Here is a 19,814-nt window from a genome sequence, read left to right on the forward strand (position 1 = left end):
TGTCTCTGTCTGTGTCTCTGTGTGTGTCTCACTCTGTCACTCACTCACTCTGAGTCTCTGTGTCACTCTCCTCACTCTGTGTGTGTCTCTGTGTGTCTCAGTGTGGCTGTGTCTCTCTGTCTCTGTGTCTCACTCTGTCACTCACTCACTCTGAGTCTCTGTGTCACTCTCCTCACTCTGTGTGTGTCTCTGTGTGTCTCAGTGTGGCTGTGTCTCTCTGTCTCTGTGTCTCACTCTGTCACTCACTCACTCTGAGTCTCTGTGTCACTCTCCTCACTCTGTGTGTGTCTCTGTGTGTCTCAGTGTGGCTGTGTCTCTCTGTCTCTGTGTCTCACTCTGTCACTCACTCACTCTGAGTCTCTGTGTCACTCTCCTCACTCTGTGTGTGTCTCTGTGTGTCTCAGTGTGGCTGTGTCTCTCTGTCTCTGTGTCTCACTCTGTCACTCACTCTGTGTCTCTGTCTCTCTGTGTCTCTGTCTGTGTCTCTGTGTGTGTCTCACTCTGTCACTCACTCACTCTGAGTCTCTGTGTCACTCTCCTCACTCTGTGTGTGTCTCTGTGTGTCTCAGTGTGGCTGTGTCTCTCTGTCTCTGTGTCTCACTCTGTCACTCACTCACTCTGAGTCTCTGTGTCACTCTCCTCACTCTGTGTGTGTCTCTGTGTGTCTCAGTGTGGCTGTGTCTCTCTGTCTCTGTGTCTCACTCTGTCACTCACTCACTCTGAGTCTCTGTGTCACTCTCCTCACTCTGTGTGTGTCTCTGTGTGTCTCAGTGTGGCTGTGTCTCTCTGTCTCTGTGTCTCACTCTGTCACTCACTCACTCTGAGTCTCTGTGTCACTCTCCTCACTCTGTGTGTGTCTCTGTGTGTCTCAGTGTGGCTGTGTCTCTCTGTCTCTGTGTCTCACTCTGTCACTCACTCACTCTGAGTCTCTGTGTCACTCTCCTCACTCTGTGTGTGTCTCTGTGTGTCTCAGTGTGGCTGTGTCTCTCTGTCTCTGTGTCTCACTCTGTCACTCACTCACTCTGAGTCTCTGTGTCACTCTCCTCACTCTGTGTGTGTCTCTGTGTGTCTCAGTGTGGCTGTGTCTCTCTGTCTCTGTGTCTCACTCTGTCACTCACTCTGTGTCTCTGTCTCTCTGTGTCTCTGTCTGTGTCTCTGTGTGTGTCTCACTCTGTCACTCACTCACTCTGAGTCTCTGTGTCACTCTCCTCACTCTGTGTGTGTCTCTGTGTGTCTCAGTGTGGCTGTGTCTCTCTGTCTCTGTGTCTCACTCTGTCACTCACTCACTCTGAGTCTCTGTGTCACTCTCCTCACTCTGTGTGTGTCTCTGTGTGTCTCAGTGTGGCTGTGTCTCTCTGTCTCTGTGTCTCACTCTGTCACTCACTCACTCTGAGTCTCTGTGTCACTCTCCTCACTCTGTGTGTGTCTCTGTGTGTCTCAGTGTGGCTGTGTCTCTCTGTCTCTGTGTCTCACTCTGTCACTCACTCACTCTGAGTCTCTGTGTCACTCTCCTCACTCTGTGTGTGTCTCTGTGTGTCTCAGTGTGGCTGTGTCTCTCTGTCTCTGTGTCTCACTCTGTCACTCACTCTGTGTCTCTGTCTCTCTGTGTCTCTGTCTGTGTCTCTGTGTGTGTCTCACTCTGTCACTCACTCACTCTGAGTCTCTGTGTCACTCTCCTCACTCTGTGTGTGTCTCTGTGTGTCTCAGTGTGGCTGTGTCTCTCTGTCTCTGTGTCTCACTCTGTCACTCACTCACTCTGAGTCTCTGTGTCACTCTCCTCACTCTGTGTGTGTCTCTGTGTGTCTCAGTGTGGCTGTGTCTCTCTGTCTCTGTGTCTCACTCTGTCACTCACTCACTCTGTGTCTCTGTGTCACTCTCCTCACTCTGTGTGTGTCTCTGTGTGTCTCAGTGTGGCTGTGTCTCTCTGTCTCTGTGTCTCACTCTGTCACTCACTCACTCTGAGTCTCTGTGTCACTCTCCTCACTCTGTGTGTGTCTCTGTGTGTCTCAGTGTGGCTGTGTCTCTCTGTCTCTGTGTCTCACTCTGTCACTCACTCACTCTGAGTCTCTGTGTCACTCTCCTCACTCTGTGTGTGTCTCTGTGTGTCTCAGTGTGGCTGTGTCTCTCTGTCTCTGTGTCTCCCTCTGTCACTCACTGAGTCTCTGTGTCACTCTCCTCACTGTGTGTGTGTCTCTGTGTGTCTCAGTGTGGCTGTGTCTCTCTGTCTCTGTGTCTCACTCTGTCACTCACTCACTCTGAGTCTCTGTGTCACTCTCCTCACTCTGTGTGTGTCTCTGTGTGTCTCAGTGTGGCTGTGTCTCTCTGTCTCTGTCTCACTCTGTCACTCACTCACTCTGTGTCTCTGTCTGTGTCTCTCTGTGTGTCTCACTCACTCTGTCACTCACTCACTCTGAGTCTCTGTGTGTCTCTCTGTGTGTGTCTCTGTGTGTCTCAGTGTGTCTGTGTCTCTCACTCTCTGTCTCTGTGTCTCACTCTGTCACTCACTCACTCCGAGTCTCTGTGTCACTCTCCTCACTCTGTGTGTGTCTCTGTGTGTCTCAGTGTGGCTGTGTCTCTCTGTCTCTGTCTCACTCTGTCACTCACTCACTCTGTGTCTCTGTCTGTGTCTCTCTGTGTGTCTCACTCACTCTGTCACTCACTCACTCTGAGTCTCTGTGTGTCTCTCTGTGTGTGTCTCTGTGTGTCTCAGTGTGTCTGTGTCTCTCACTCTCTGTCTCTGTGTCTCACTCTGTCACTCACTCACTCCGAGTCTCTGTGTCACTCTCCTCACTCTGTGTGTGTCTCTGTGTGTCTCAGTGTGGCTGTGTCTCTCTGTCTCTGTCTCACTCTGTCACTCACTCACTCTGTGTCTCTGTCTGTGTCTCTCTGTGTGTCTCACTCACTCTGTCACTCACTCACTCTGAGTCTCTGTGTGTCTCTCTGTGTGTGTCTCTGTGTGTCTCAGTGTGTCTGTGTCTCTCACTCTCTGTCTCTGTGTCTCACTCTGTCACTCACTCACTCCGAGTCTCTGTGTCACTCTCCTCACTCTGTGTGTGTCTCTGTGTGTCTCAGTGTGGCTGTGTCTCTCTGTCTCTGTCTCACTCTGTCACTCACTCACTCTGTGTCTCTGTCTGTGTCTCTCTGTGTGTCTCACTCACTCTGTCACTCACTCACTCTGAGTCTCTGTGTGTCTCTCTGTGTGTGTCTCTGTGTGTCTCAGTGTGTCTGTGTCTCTCACTCTCTGTCTCTGTGTCTCACTCTGTCACTCACTCACTCCGAGTCTCTGTGTCACTCTCCTCACTCTGTGTGTGTCTCTGTGTGTCTCAGTGTGGCTGTGTCTCTCTGTCTCTGTCTCACTCTGTCACTCACTCACTCTGTGTCTCTGTCTGTGTCTCTCTGTGTGTCTCACTCACTCTGTCACTCACTCACTCTGAGTCTCTGTGTGTCTCTCTGTGTGTGTCTCTGTGTGTCTCAGTGTGTCTGTGTCTCTCACTCTCTGTCTCTGTGTCTCACTCTGTCACTCACTCACTCCGAGTCTCTGTGTCACTCTCCTCACTCTGTGTGTGTCTCTGTGTGTCTCAGTGTGGCTGTGTCTCTCTGTCTCTGTGTCTCACTCTGTCACTCACTCACTCTGAGTCTCTGTGTCACTCTCCTCACTCTGTGTGTGTCTCTGTGTGTCTCAGTGTGGCTGTGTCTCTCTGTCTCTGTGTCTCACTCTGTCACTCACTCTGTGTCTCTGTCTCTCTGTGTCTCTGTCTGTGTCTCTGTGTGTGTCTCACTCACTCTGTCACTCACTCACTCTGAGTCTCTCTCACTGTCTCTGTGTCTCTCACTCACTCTGTGTGTCTCTCTCACTGTCTCTGTCACTCACTCACTCTGAGTCTCTGTGTCTCTCTGTGTCTCTGTCTGTGTCTCTGTGTGTCTCTCTCACTGTCTCTGTCACTCACTCACTCTGAGTCTCTGTGTGTCTCTGTGTCTCTCACTCTCTGTCTCTGTGTCTCACTGTCACTCACTCAAGTTTCAAGTTTTCATTTATTAGGTGTAGCCCTGTGAGCCATTCGGCTCTTGAATCGGGTGCAACCGCAACAAACAAAAAAACAAAAACATGAACAAGAAAACATCTTAAAGTGACTAAGTGCAAACAGAAAATCCAAGAAAAGAGCAAAATATTGCAGAAAAAGCACCGTACACCAACACTGTGTGCAAAAATCACTCTGTGTCTCTGTCTCTCTGTGTCTCTGTGTGTGTCTCTCTGTCACTCACTCCGTGTCTTTGTGTCTCACTCTGTGTGTCTCACTCACTCTGAGTCTCTGTGTCACTCACTCTGTCACTCACTCACTCACTCTGTGTCTCTCTCTGTCTCTCTCTGTGTGTGTCTCTCTCACTGTCTCTGTGTCTCTCACTCTCTGTCTCTGTGTCTCACTCTGTCACTCACTCACTCTGAGTCTCTGTGTCTCTGTGTGTCTCTGTGTCTCATTCTGTCACTCACTCTGTGTCTCTGTCTCTCTGTGTCTCTGTGTGTGTCTCTCTGTCACTCACTCACTCAGTGTCTCTGTGTCTCACTCTGTGTCTCTGTGTCTCACTCACTCACTCTGTGTGTGTCTCTGTGTGAATATATCTCTCTGTGTGTCTCTCTTCTAGCAGGGACGTGCGGTCAGGGGAGGCAGGGGACGCGAAGCCTCCTACTCACCACCTGTCATACGCCAATGAAAAGAGCTGTTACGAAAAGTAAAAAAAATAAAAAAAATATTTTTACAAATTCCACCGATCTGTGTTATAAATGCGATTTCTGTACGATTCTAATCATTTTTATAGTCAGAATCGACAAATTTGCGGAGCGTCGCTGCAAATGCAGGAAGAGACGAGAGGTGAGGCAGCGACGAGCTCTGCCTCCCCTCTGATTGCGCAACCCCTCAGTAACTGGATGGAGCGCGGGCAATAAGCGCGTGCCTGTTACTATCTCAGTATGTCACCAATGCAATGTTTGTAGACCCCTTCATTGCATGTCCTCGCCTTACATACTCCAGGTAACTTATTTCACGTAGGTGTATAAAGATATTTAGGCTCGCTGGTCTCGTCGTGAAACTGCAATGAAAAAGCACCAGGGGAGGCAGCTATCACATTTGCCTCACTGAGGGGGGCGTGTTAGACACAGATGTGATACGCCCCCCTCCGTGAGGCCACGCCCCCCCCTCAGTGTGTGAATCTGGCTCTGACACGAGCCAGTGCACGTCACTGCTCTCTCGTCTCCCTCTAAACTCTCCTCGCTTCCTCCCTCCCTCTCCTCCCCTGCTCCCTCCTCCCTCCCTCTCGTCTCCGCTGCCTCTCTGCAACCCTCTTTTCCTTCCACTCGCCTCTCTTGTCATCTCTTCCGCTCCCTCTCGTCTCGCTATCTTCCTATCACCCCCCCCTCATCTCTCTGTCTTCCTATCCCCCCCCCTCTCATCTCTCTCATCTCTCTGTCTTCCTGTCACCTCTCTCTTCCTGTCCCTCGCCTCTCTCTCTCTCCACCCTCATCTCTCTCGTCCTCCCTCCCATCTCTCCCTGCCCTCACCGTCACCCTCACGATGGCAGTGACAGTCACATTTACAAGCCTCGCCGTTCACTACACCCGCTCGTGCCAGGCTAGGTGCACCGTGTGGTCAAGAGATCTCCCATACAGCCTTCAACAGAACGTGGAGCCACGCGCTGGACATCGTCGTGGTCTCGCTCACACCCAGACACCCCCCGGGCCACAGGATGACTCCAGTTCACGTGAAACGATATGAAGGCGCAGCCCTGCAAGTGCCATTGCCTGTGGAGGCGACCTCCACTCGAGACAGCCCCTCTGCCGTGGGGGGGTACATCTCAAGAAGCCGGAGTACCCACACTTCACCCCCCCCCACCTCACACACCGCAAGCGATGTGCCCATCATTGGCTGTGACCCTCATGCAACTTGCGATGCGTCGCGATTATTAACTTGGCGGGAGGGGGGTGGAGCCGGGGTGGAACCACGAGGACCGATGGTGAAAAGGATGTTGCTGCTGCTGCTGCTACTATTATTATTACCCAATAATGTCCGTGTGTAACGCGCGTGACGTCACTCCACCCCCCCCCCCCCGCTCCTCATTAATAATCATGAGCGGGTGACGTCACTCCACATGGGGGGGGGGGCCGAGGCGCCTCCTCCCCCCTCCTCGGCGTCAACTCACAGCCCTCTCACTACAAAGGGCAGAACCCCCACGTCATCACGTGATCTCCGTCACGCTGTTGTTGAGACATCAAAGTAAAAAGGACGTCGTGATGAACGAGGGATTATTACCTTGAAAAGTAAAAAGGACGTCGTGATGAACGAGGGATTATTACCTTGAAAAGTAAAAAGGACGTCGTGATGAACGAGGGATTATACTGGTAGGAACGAAGTGGACCAGACCACCAATAGATTATACTGGTAGGAACGAAGTGGACCAGACCACCAATAGATTATATCGTCCGTCCGTCCGTCCGTCCGTCCGTCCGTCCGTCCGTCCGTCCGTCCGTCCGTCCGTCCGTCCGTCCGTCCGTCCGTCCGTCCGTCCGTGTATCAACATCGCCCCCTACTGCAAACACTTGGCATGACCCTGTCCGACAAGATGGCCGCCCGCTCCCCCTGCGATCTGTGAATTAAACAAGATGGCCGTCGCTTCCGGCGCCTCACGGCGAAACTTTGTGATCGACTGACTATGGGCGAACTCATTTATTCTGGTGGGTGAACAGTGGCGGGGAGGGGTGGAGGAGGAATTGATGATAAAAACAAACTTGCACCATCGTTACAGCTGCCGCGACGAGAGACGTGGGAGGAGAAGCGGCGACCGCTGCCTTGCAGGTGAGAGGTGCGTGTGTGTGTGCGTGTGTGTGTGCGCGTGTGTATGTGTGTGCGTGTGTGTGCGTGCGTGTGTGCGCGTGTGTGCGTGTGTGTATGTGTGTGCGTGTGTGCGCGTGTGTATGTGTGTGCGTGTGTGCGCGTGTGTATGTGTGTGCGTGTGTGCGTGTGTGTATGTGTGTGCGTGTGTGCGCGTGTGTATGTGTGTGCGTGTGTGTGCGTGTGTGTATGTGTGTGCGTGTGTGCGCGTGTGTGTATGTGTGCGCGTGTGTGCGCGTGTGTGCGTGTGTGTATGTGTGTGCGTGTGTGCGCGTGTGTATGTGTGTGCGTGTGTGTATGTGTGTGCGTGTGTGTGCGTGTGTGTATGTGTGCGCGTGTGTGCGCGTGTGTGCGTGTGTGTATGTGTGTGCGTGTGTGCGCGTGTGTATGTGTGTGCGTGTGTGTGCGTGTGTGTATGTGTGCGCGTGTGTGCGTGTGTGTATGTGTGTGCGTGTGTGCGCGTGTGTGTATGTGTGTGCGTGTGTGCGCGTGTGTATGTGTGTGCGTGTGTGTGCGTGTGTGTATGTGTGTGCGTGTGTGCGCGTGTGTATGTGTGTGCGAGTGTGTGTGCGCGTGTGTGCGCGTGTGCGTGTGTATGCGCGTGTGTGCGTGTGTGTATATGTGTGACTGTGTGCGTGCGTGTGTGCGTGTCCGGCCCACTCGAGCGGCGTGATGAATGGGCGCTATTGGGCTTCGGATCGTTATTCACGGCGAACTGGAAGCGTAGCAACACAACTTCATTACGTGTGCGTGTGCGTGCGCGCATGTGTGTGTGTGTGTGTGCGGTGTGTGTGCGTGTGTGTGCGTGTGTACGTGTATGTGCGCGTATGTGCGTGTGTGTGTGCGCGTGTGTGTGCGGTCGATATCCCTGTACCGGTATTAGTATTATTCCTACCAGCCCACCCCGCAGGGTCCTGTTTACCTTGAAATGAAATAGGTCCGTGTCACCGCGCCCTTACAAATTGCACACGAGTTGATGCAATGCATATCACGTCGCGGTCTGCTCTTCGCTTGCAAGTTTCAGAATCCCTGGACGGGCAAAATGCGAATAATAAAATACCTGCTTTGAAGAAGGGTCATTGCCCGAAACGTCTCCTGTTATATGTTATCCCTTTTAAGGCCACGCACGCGCGGTGTTGTTATTGACACGGAGCGTGTTGAGTTTGTTGTTGTTGTTGTTGGTTTTGTTTGTGCACCACTGCCAACGCAGCAGCTGCGGCATCGCCGAATGATTTGGCAAAGAATGATAATGGAGTGGCGTGAGAGGTGGTTGGCGATGGCTTGGGGAGGAGGCCTTTGTCCAGCAGTGATTGACCACGGCCTGATAATGGTGTCATCGTTATCATGGTCTATCGACTGCTGGATGAAGATCAATTTGATGTCTCTAACCTGGGTGTGTGTCCACGAATCCACGTGGTCACGCTCCCAGTCTCTCTCTGGATGTAATCAATCCAAGCGTGCGTCTCTCCTGAACATAAACTAACGATATCGGCGATTCCAGACTTAAATGGCCATTGAGGTACTCATCTGCCGTTCACATCCCCGAACTATTGGTGGAAATTCTACGTTCCTATGGCGAGTCTAAACAGACGACAACCGCTGTTAGATATCACATCGTGGAATTAAAAAGCAATGCACCTGCCCGTCTCAGCGTGCTGACTCGCTAACAGCACTTGCCCCCAACACTTTTTTCAAAGGCTACCCGGGGGATCTTTGTCTTTGTTGCGCGCTCGCTTGTGGGGAGCGGTGGCGCAGTGGTTAGCGCAACTGCGCTACCAATCCGGCGACCCGAGTTTGATCCCCGTTCAGCAGCGAATATCTGAACCGGTCCTGCGCATCGCCGAAAATCAGCTCAGCCTGAAATCACTTTCCTGGTCGGCTGTGCTGGGGGGGATGGCCCAGACTTTGGTGATTGGCCACATTCATAGAGGCTGTCGTCTCGCTTGGCAGGCAGAAGAGCTACAAGGCGGGGCGGACACACCGAGGAGTTCACAAACAGGCGGACACATCGTCTGATTGTCGCGCAGACACACCGCCAGTTTGGTGGTATCACACACAAGCCAACAGGCTAACACATGTGTTAGCCTGTGTGAGTGTGCACACTCACACACGCACAGGGGTCAGGCGATACGCTGGTGAACACACAACCTCGCTAACGGTGCCACAAGACGATCGACAATCTGCCAGCAGGCGAGGCGAATTGAACAAGCGACGCACCACAAAGACGCCACCTCCCTCCGATCTATAAATACGTGCGAGTCCGTGGCGATCAGTCGCGCTCAGGTCGCGGTCAGCCCAACTCCCGGCGGGTTGCGTGCGACCAGGTTGCGTGCGACCGATCGCTTCGCTTGAACGCACGCGTGAGTGTGCGCGTTGCGTGCTCGCACACGTGCAAGAGATGGCACGGGTAGCCCCACGCAGACGATTCGAGGGCAAGTGCCGCTAGCGGGCAGCATCTGTGAAGGCCGGCACGGCACACGGGGGGTGGGTGACCAGCACCACGCCCGGCCGCCTTTGTCTCCCCAGTGGCGATGTTTACACCCCGCACCGAGTACTCATCTGAGGCTGTGTCGACCTACGGGAAGCCCAGAACCGGTTCAGAAAATCGTCACTGATTTTTGGCCGTGAGCGGGAATCGAACTCGGCTCACAGCCGGGTTCGTAGCGCAGCGTAGCGCTAACCGCTGCACCACCGCTCCCCCCCACATACTCAGCACGCTCCAACACTCTCAGCTCACACGCGCTCACACGGACGGGAATGACGCAGCGCGCTCCGCTCAACGTGACGGACGAGCAGGACGGCTGGAGCTGCCTCCTGTCGGCGCTCCTGGCGATCGGCACCGAGTCTGAGAGTTCGGCTGAGCGGTGCCACGGGGAGACCGCGACCCGGGGGTCAGAGGAGGGGACGGCGGTCGAGATGGTGGCATGGGCGGCAGGGGCCACACCGCCCCCCCTGATAGACGCGTGGCTGGTGCCCCTCGTGTTCGCCCTCATCATGGCCCTGGGGCTCACGGGGAACCTGTTGGTGGTGGTCGTCGTCGGCAGGAACAGGCAGATGCGGACTGTCACCAACTTCTACATCGGTAAGGGGGGGGGGGGGGGCTGGAGAGAGGGGCACGCATAGAACACAGACACAGAGACACAGAGACACACATCCACAGTGTTGTAGCCTTCGGTAAAGTCACGTCGGTATTGAATTGGACAACGCTTGTGTTGATATGTGCGTGTGTTGAACTTCGTTTGCACCGTACGTAGCCGACCGTGCTGACAGGATGGGCAGAACAGCGATACAATACAGAGATGCAGACAGACATCATCAACATCATCATCACCATCGTTCCGCTCATATAGATATTGTTAAGGTCTATTTAAAACAGAAATGAATATGCAAAGGAAAAAACAACAATTCACTTAAAGCTTTCGTCACTGCAGGGATTCATATTCGTGGGTCACGGAGATAAGTTCAAATAACAACAAACTACGTCGTTTCGATCGCAACACAAGCGGTCGCATGTTGCGATCGAAACGTCGTAGTTTTTTTGTTATTTTCTTTGAACCTATCTACGTGACTTTACTGAAATATCCAGGAATATTAAAAAAACAATACTCTTAGGTTTTTTTCAGTAAAGTGACGTAGGTAAAAAAAGAGACTAACAATAAAAAAATAATAATAGGAATAAAATAATAAATCACGACGTTTCGGAGGCAACACAAGTCTCCGTCATCAGGTGGGACCGTCGCAGCTAAATTTACTGTATCAAGTGATATCACGTCGTGATTTATTATTTTATTTCTATTATTATTAAGAGTATGAGTCATTGCAGTCACGAAAGCTTCAAATCTAGAAAGAAAAAAACAATGTTATAGGCCAATAAAAAAAATATTGGGGGGGGGGGGGCACAGGACATCTGGACCATCACGTACAGTATACATTTTGGACTGTATATTGCTTCAGCTAAAGCAGTCGTGGGGGCGATGATTTAGTTTCTGGGTTTCGAGAGCCGTGGTTGACCGAACAACGGCTCGCTCAGATGCGTTCAAAGCAGTCGTGGGGGCGATGATTTAGTATCTGGGTTTCGAGAGCCGTGGTTGACTAAGCAACTACTCGCTCAGATACGGACAAAGCAGTCGTGGGGGGCGATTATTTAGTATCTGGGTTTCGAGAGCCGTGGTTGACTAAGCAACTGCTCGCTCAGATGCGGGCAAAGCAGTCGTGGGGGGCGATTATTTAGTTTCTGGGTTTCGAGAGCCGTGGTTGACTAAGCAACTGCTCGCTCAGATGCGGACAAAGCAGTCGTGGGGGGCGATGATTTAGTATCTGGGTTTCGAGAGCCGTGGTTGACTAAGCAACTGCTCACTCAGATGCGGACAAAGCAGTCGTGGGGGGCGATGATTTAGTTTCTGGGTTTCGAGAGCCGTGGTTGACTAAGCAACTACTCGCTCAGATGCGGACAAAGCAGTCGTGGGGGGCGATTATTTAGTTTCTGGGTTTCGAGAGCCGTGGTTGACTAAGCAACTGCTCGCTCAGATGCGGACAAAGCAGTCGTGGGGGGCGATGATTTAGTATCTGGGTTTCGAGAGCCGTGGTTGACTAAGCAACTGCTCACTCAGATGCGGACAAAGCAGTCGTGGGGGCGATGATTTAGTATCTGGGTTTCGAGAGCCGTGGTTGACTAAGCAACTGCTCGCTCAGATGCGGACAAAGCAGTCGTGGGGGCGGTCACCACCGCCACTGCCGCTACGATCCCCGCTGCTGCTACTGCTGTGCCCACAGCGAGCCTGGCATGCACGGACGTCATCTTCCTGGTGAGCTGCGTGCCCTTCACGGCCACGCTCTACCCACTGCCCAGCTGGGTGTTCGGGGACTTCATGTGCAAGTTCGTCAACTACCTTCAGCAGGTGACCGTCGGCTTGCCAGTGGTGACGCCGTGCACACGTGGGGGTCTGTGTCCACCCCCAGCCCCCACACGCCACCCCTTCGTCGTGTGGCGTGTGAGTGAGTGAGAGTGTGGGTGAGTGAGTGAGTGTGAGAGTGAGTGTGGGTGTGAGTGAGTGTGAGAGTGTGGGTGAGTGTGAGTGAGTGAGTGTGAGAGTGTGGGTGAGTGTGAGTGAGTGAGTGTGAGAGTGTGAGTGAGTGTGAGAGTGTGTCAGTGAGAGTGTGAGTGAGTGAGAGTGAGTGAGAGTGTGAGTGTGGGTGAGTGTCAGTGAGAGTGTGAACGAGTCTAGATGAGTGAGTGTGAATGAGTGTGAGTGAGTGTGAGTGGGTGAGAGTGAGTGAGTGAGTGTGAATGAGAGTGAGTGTGAGTGAGTGAGTGTGTGAGTGAGTGAGTGTGAGTGTGTGAGTGAGTGTGTGTGAGTGAGTGTGAATGAGTGAGAGTGAGTGTGTGTGTATGAGTGTGGATGAGTGAGTGTGTGTGAGTGTGTGAGAGAGTGAGTGAGAGTGAGTGAGAGTGAGTGAGAGTGAGTGAGAGTGAGTGAGAGTGAGTGAGAGTGAGTGAGAGTGAGTGAGAGTGAGTGAGAATGTGGATGAGTGTGAGTGAGTGCGTGTGGAGCCACACTCTGTGTGTGTCAGTGTCGCGCTCGCTCGCAAGCACTTGCCCCAACAGTCCGTCGCAGGCTACACGGGGGACCTTTGCCTGTTGTGTGTGCGCGAGAGACCAGGTGACGGTGCAGGCCACGTGCGCTACGCTCACGGCCATGAGCATCGACCGCTGCTACCTCACGCTGCGACCCCTCAAGTCGCTCTACCGCCGCACCACGCGCCTCGCCCTCTCCGTCAGCGCGGCCATCTGGACGGGTACCAGGGGGGGCAGGGGGGCAGTGCCCCCCATCTGGACGGGTACCGGGGGGGGGGGGCAGCACCGTCGTCCGAGCCTGCCGCTGTTCGCGCCCCAACACGAGGGGACGACGTTGTCGAGCCGTGATCCGAACCACCCCCAACTCCGTCCCGTCCAGAGAAATTCGCGGCGCGATTTGTCGAACTTGGGCCACTGCGGTCGGCGAGGCGGGCGCACGGCTGGGTCGGCTCCGGCGGAACTCCCTCGAGCGGCAGATCGCGGGATCTTGAACGTTACCCACGACTGGAATTTAAAATTACAACCATCCTCAACTATACTCTGGGAAATTATTGGTTCTTTCGGTAAAGTCACGTAGGTGGAAAATAAAAATATTTTTTTTAATTAAATTAAAAATAAAAGTAAAAACAACCACGACGTTTCGATCGCAACACAAGCAGCCTTCATCAGGCGGAGAGATGAAGACCGCTTGTGTTGCGACCGAAACGTCGTGGGTTTTTGTTATTTTATTTTAAATTTAAATTTATTTTTTTATTGTAATTTTTTTCTCTATCTACGTGACTTTACTGAAATAACCAATAATATGAATTCCTGCAGTCACGAAAGCTTTAAGTCAACTTTTAATCCTCAACTACCTCTGCGACCACCCCATCCCAAATCTCCCCAATTGCTCAACGCTTGGCCAGGAACCTCTTGAAAATCAACCAGCGTCTTGAGACTCAGTGAAGACGGGTACACAAGATAAAGAGAAATGATAACAGTGGTGGTGATGATGATGGTGATGATGGTGATGATGATGATGGCGATGATGGTGGTGATGATGGTAGTGATGGTGGTGGTGATGGTGGTGGTGATGGTGATGATGGTGGTGGTGATGGTGATGATGGTGGTGGTGATAGTGATGATGGTGATGATGATGGTGATGATGGTGACGCTGCTGGTGATGCTGATGGTGATGATGATGGTGGTGATGATGGTGATGATGCTGCTGGTGATGATGATAGTGATGACGGTGGTGATGGTGGCGATGATGATGGTGATGATGGTGGTGATGATGGTGATGATGGTGATGCTGCTGGTGATGCTGCTGGTGATGATGGAGATGAGCATGGTGGTGATGATGATGGTGATGATGCTGCTGGTGATGATGATGATGGTGATGCTGCTGGTGATGATGATGGTGATGATGATGGTGGTGATGATGGTGGAAGCCATCAGCGCGATCGTTGTCGGTGCACGAGGAGCGGCTGGCTAAAGGTGTCTGACACGCGAGGAAGGCGAATCACGAATCACCTCGCATCCCGTCCATCGCCAAATGAGAATTGCCGCCCCTCCACCCCCCCTCGCCCCTCCACTCCCCCCCTCCCCTCACCCCGCCCCCTCGCCCCTCCCCTATCGCCCTTTCGTGACCCCCCACGTGCCCTCTGTTACGGCCACTCATTCCTTGGCCCTGACGCTCACTGCCCCTGGCCATCTAAATCACTCAAATGTTGTCACGGCTTTTCAAAACGATGTTATAGACAGCGCCTTGAGCTCCTGTATCCTAGCTGCCAACCACAGACCAGTTCAGACCTCATAGGTCACCCCCGTGCCCTTATAAATCTCAACGTTCATTCCTACAAAGTCACATCACAAGGGAGAAACACAAACAAATAGACAACAAAACTTTTGTTTGCCCGAATTGAAACGGCTGTATGCCCTGTGGACCTGGAAATTAAATTTCCCTGTACAAGAATACGGCTAAACGGTATGGGTTGACAGCTACATTTCATCTTCTTGGTTCTTTCGGTAAAGTCACGTAGAAGGGAAGTAATAAAATAATAAAAATAAAACATAATAAAATAATTCTCACGACGTTTCGGCCACAACGCAAGGACGGCTGCTTGCGTTGCTTGCGTTGTGGCCGAAACGTCGTGAGAATTATTTAATTATGTTTTATTTTTATTATTTTATTACTTCCCTTCTACGTGACTTTAACCGAAAGAACCAAGAAGATGAATCCCTGCAGTCACGAAAGCTTTAAATCGAAAAGCTACATTTCAAACAAGAAAAAGATTCCTCAACGGCCTTGTGGTGCTCACGTGGGAGGTGCCCACGTGGGAGATGCCCACGTGGGCTGGGAAGTGCCCACGTGGGCGGCGAGGTGGGTGCCCACGTGGGCGGTAGGGTGCCCACGTGGGCGGTAGGGTGCTCACGTGGGCGGTAGGGTGCCCACGTGGGCGGTAGGGTGCCCACGTGGGCGGTAGGGTGCCCACGTGGGCGGTAGGGTGTCCACGTGGGTGCGTTTGACGATGCTCAAGGCCACCCACGGCTCTAGGGAGAGGATGTAGAGCGGTCACTGATCTAGACAAAGATAAAGATTTTCCCGGATAGCCGCCACGTACTGTCGGGGCAAGCTGCGGTCTCCTGCCACATTTAAAAATGGCGCGAATTAGCAATCTCGATACGTAGAGAAACGTGCGATGATAATAGGGCCTATTACATATGTAATTGCTTCTCGAGGCGACGCGCAGTGGTGTTGACACGGAACGTGCTGATGGGGTCGCGTTGTTGACTGCGCTGTTGCACCACTGCAGCCAACGCAGCCGCATCGTCGTGGCCAGCTGAGATGGCGGCCACCAATAGAATCCACAGTAAAGGATAAAGGTTGTTGTTGGGGTTAGATCGCGTGAATATAAATGCATCGTACTTATTCTTGGGTCTTTCGGTAAGGTCACGTAGACAGGATCAAAGAAAATAACAAAAAGAAAACTACGACGTTTCGATCGCAACACAATCAATCGTTGTACTTAACGCGATCTGATCCCTCCCTGTCTCCCTCCCCGTGTCTCCCTCCCTGTCTCCCTCCCTGTCTCCCTCCCCGTGTCTCCCTCCGTGTCACCCTCCCCGTGTCTCCCTCCCCGTGTCTCCCTCCCCCCACTCCGCCCCCCGCAGGTTCGTTCGTGGCCTCGCTTCCCGTGGCCCTGCACCACCGCGTGGAGGAGGGCTTCTGGTACGGCCCCCGGACCTACTGCGTGGAGAGCTTCCTGTCGGAGGGCCGCCGCGTGGCGTTCCTCCTCTACACCTTCGCGCTCACCTACCTGCTGCCCCTGCTCACCATCTGCCTCAGCTACGGATTCATGCTCAACCGCATCGGCCGCCCCGTCGTGCAGCCCGTCGACAACAACTACCAGGTGGGAGGCGACGGGACGGAGCTGCCTTCTGCGTTCAGTTTGTTGGCCTTCCCCCCGCGTCTCCGATTGGCGCGGTTGGCTACGTACGGTGCGAAAGAAGTTCCACAGACATATATGTGCCCTCCCCTCCCTCTTCTGCGTGAGACCTCGGCAAATCCGTCACCCCGGGGGGTGGGAGGGGGGCGGAGGGATGTGGGGTGGGGGTCGCGCCCTGACCGCGGTTGTCCCGTCCCCCTCGCCGCCCGCTGGGTCCGTGCGCACCAGGGGCAGCTGGTGTCGGAGCGTTCGCGGGCGGTGCACGCCGCCGTGTCCCGCATGGTGGTCGTCATCGTGGCGCTGTTCGCCATCTGCTGGGGCCCCATCCAGATCCTCATCCTCTACCAGGTGACGCGCTCCCCCCCGTGACGCACCCACACACCCACACCATCACCCACTCACATCCTCACCCACACACACACCCTCACCATCACCCACACACCCACACCCCCACCAACACACCCACCCACACAACAACAACCGCCATTCGCCACTAAGTGGCGGTGACGTCACCACGACGCTTGTGCCAGGCTATGTGCACGTTGAGGCCACGTGAAGTGTCGAACGCGCGCTGGCAGGAGGTCACGGGGCAGACCCAGGTGCCACGGGTCGACTGACTGAGATGACTGAGATAACTGGCTAATGCACCACCTGTGCCTCCTACTGTGCCAACTTGCTGTGCTTTAGCCACCCGGCGCTCCGCTCGTTGTTGTGAGCGTCGCTCCTCTGCCCTCCGTTATTGTTGGAGGGGGACTGCCTCCAACTGCCCTGTAGCGTCCTTCACGAGCCTCCTCCACAGAGGCCGATGTTGACATCGCTGCTACCAGTCATCAGCAAGTCCACTCTTCTCTAGCCCATGCCACGCCCATTTAGCCTCCTCTATCAGGCCGAACAAAAGCTATTCAGGCATGCGGTGGCTGGGCATGCGGGCTACATTACCCAGCCAACGCAGCCTTACCTGCCAGAAGAGCTCACCGATGGGACTTTGTCCAGATCTTTCAAGGATTTGTGAGGTCCTCACACACTCCAGCCTGGTTAAACCCAGGATGGATCGTAGGCAGGCCAGCCTAAATGTTTCTAACTGGCAAAGATGTTCCATTAAGGTAGTCCACGTTTGGCAAGCGTATAAAAGGGATTGAATGACCGTGGCCGAGCAGACCTGAAGCTTCGTGCGGAGCAACAGACCAGGTAGCTTCCACACAGCGTTACGCAACCGATGAAAAATGACCAACTCGGGAATTGAAGTCGCCCAACAGGGGCCACTTTAGCCAGCACCTGTGACAGGAGGTCATAGAAGCCATCTGACTCATCGGCCTTGCCTGCATCCCTCCACGGATGTTCGTCTTCAGTGGGGGCATAAGTAACCACGACCACCACTCCTCGCCTCCGGTTGATGGGAAGGCGAGCCCAAAGTAGTCTGGGGCTTACCACTTCCCACACCTCACCGCCACGCTCCCACGCCCCCTTCATTCTTTTGTTCAGACGAAGAGCCACTCCCTGTTGTTTGGCAGTCTCCTGCCCCGAGTAGAGGACTGTCCACCCCTCATGCACATACACCCCCAACCACCCACACACACCCCCACCCACCCACCCACACACCCCCACACACCCACACACATCCTCACCCACACACCCACCCCCCCATTGTATTTTACCCCCGGCCCCGCTGCTGTCGGCGTCATCACGAGACGAATAATTCCCTCATCAAAACACTCCACCACAGGGCCCGTTGCATCTCCGACCAGCACCACCTAGCCAGTGAGTTGGAGCAACGTACACTGAGCCCTCAGGGTGAACGGATACTCGGACCGTACAATCCGCAAAGCTGTCTCCCCAGCCATGCGGAGACAACCTTCTGAGGATCCAACCAAAACCATTACTTTTACTATACATAGCAGGGGTTACCAAAAAGATTTCCAAAATCTTAAACAAACACAAGATCCAGGTTCGTTTCAACACATTACACAAAATCCGTGATTTAATCCCATCTGTAAAGGATGTGATTCCTGACATTCAATACCCTGGTGTCTACAAACTGAGTTGTGGTTGCGGCAGCAGTTACATTGGGGAAACGAAACGACATGTCTCAGACCGCGTTCGTAAACACAAGGCAGATTTGAAACACGGTAGTACCATTACCTCTGCCATTGCCGATCATTGTTTTAACGCTGTGGGCTCACACGAAATTGATTTTTCCGAGACGGAGGTACTCTGCAAACCTCCCGGCTACCTTCAAAGATTTGTTCATGAAGCCATCCAGATATATAAACACAGACACAACTTCAACCGAGAAGATGGGTACAAACTGAGCAATCATTGGAAGGGCGTTATTAACCAGGTAAAGTATTAACTGACTGATGTTTCCATCCTACCTGCCGATGTCAGCTGTTATGTCCGACTCTGTGTCTCTCTCTCTATGCCTCTCTCTTAGATCTCTCACATGTCCTTTGGATTACACTCCCTGGTGCTAATCTCTCATTAACACTGCCGTTGTGCGCATATGCGGGCATGATCCTCTGAAGCGGGACGGACGCTCATTCATGCTAATCTCCCTCCCTAAACCCTCTCTCCCCAATCTCCCCCATTAACACAACGGACGTGCTTGCATCCGGGGGTGGAGTTCTTTCCAGCTCAGGCCCCGCCTGCTTGCCCATCACCACATATATATAATAACCTCTTGTTGTTGTAGCTGGTCTCTCGCTGGTTCAGCAGTTTCACTGCTGGATTATATTGTTTCCGCCTGAGGACGACCGCTTGTGTTGCGATCGAAACGTCGTGATTTATTTTATTTTATACCCACATGACTTTACCAAAAGAACCAAAGAGTATGGATTCCTGGAGTCACGAAAGCTTCAAATCAAGAGCTTCACAGCTCGTCGGATCCCTCCGGGCGTGAATAAAGATCGCGACCGCGACGTGGCGCACGTCGCTCGAGACGATCAACCCCCGCGGCTCTCTGGGTTCCCCGCGCAGGCCTTGGCACCGACGTTCTCGCACAGCTATGGCACCTACAAGCTGAAGATCTGGGCGCACTGCATGTCGTACGCCAACTCGGCGCTCAACCCCATCGTCTACGCCTTCATGGGCAGCTCGTTCCGCAAGCTCTTCCGCACGGCCTTCCCGCGTGCGTGCAACCGGCGCGTGCACGCCGCTCCGCCACCGCCGCCGCCGCCGCCGCCGTCGCCGCCGCCGACGGCCGCGTCGGTCCCTGCCCCGGGCTCCTCCGCCACCGGCTGCATCGCCGTGCTCCACGTGGAGATGGAGCGCATGGCCCAGGCACCGTAGCGGCGTCGGCGGCGCGAACTCGGCGGCGGCGGCGGAGCGGAGTTCCAGAGTCCACACGGCCCAGCGGCGCACCGTAGCGATGACAATGTGATGCCGCCACCACGAAGCCGTTCAGCAGGCGCCCCATCCCCGACCTCGCCACCACCAAGCAACGGAGCCAACCCCTCGTCCCCCTCACCTCACCTCACATGAACACACCTGCACGCATTTCCCCCCCCCCCCCCATAGAGCTGGAAGGGAAGGTCACCTGATCGACCGGTTTTTATCCGAGAAACCCTTATCGGGATTAACTCTCACGGTTTCCGGCGATCAGGGAATTGGACGGCCTCCCCCGACGCTACGTTGCACCGCGGCGCTGCGACCTGCCTTAAGATGGCATGGCCGCGGCGAGGGGCATTCGGCCACCGCGGTTGAAGCGCATCCCCCACACACACCACCCACGTGTCGACGGGGCAAGCAGGGGAGGGACGGGACAGCATGAGTAGCGGGACCGCAGGGGCTCTTGCGCATAGTCACGGATGGTTGGGATAATTACGCTTGAGCGCGCAGGCACCATTGTTAGGGAGGGAAAGGGATTAATTAGAATTTACGCCGCGCAACGCCGCACATTGATTAGCATATCACAGGCGTCCGGAACCGCAGTGC

General features: G+C 53.9%; 1 protein-coding gene across 1 annotated transcript; it reads left to right on the plus strand.

Moving 5' to 3' along the window:
• Positions 1-9,638: 9,638 nt before the first annotated feature.
• LOC144947983 (G-protein coupled receptor 54-like) lies at positions 9,639-19,169 on the plus strand. Its single transcript, XM_078877413.1, has 6 exons — positions 9,639-9,963; positions 11,655-11,779; positions 12,542-12,677; positions 15,610-15,848; positions 16,113-16,232; positions 18,858-19,169. The coding sequence occupies exons 1-6, from the start codon at positions 9,639-9,641 to the stop codon at positions 19,167-19,169; spliced, it is 1,257 nt and encodes a 418-aa protein (XP_078733539.1).
• Positions 19,170-19,814: the final 645 nt, after the last annotated feature.

Source organism: Lampetra fluviatilis, chromosome 3, assembly GCF_964198595.1.
Source record: "Lampetra fluviatilis chromosome 3, kcLamFluv1.1, whole genome shotgun sequence".
NCBI lineage: Eukaryota > Metazoa > Chordata > Hyperoartia > Petromyzontiformes > Petromyzontidae > Lampetra > Lampetra fluviatilis.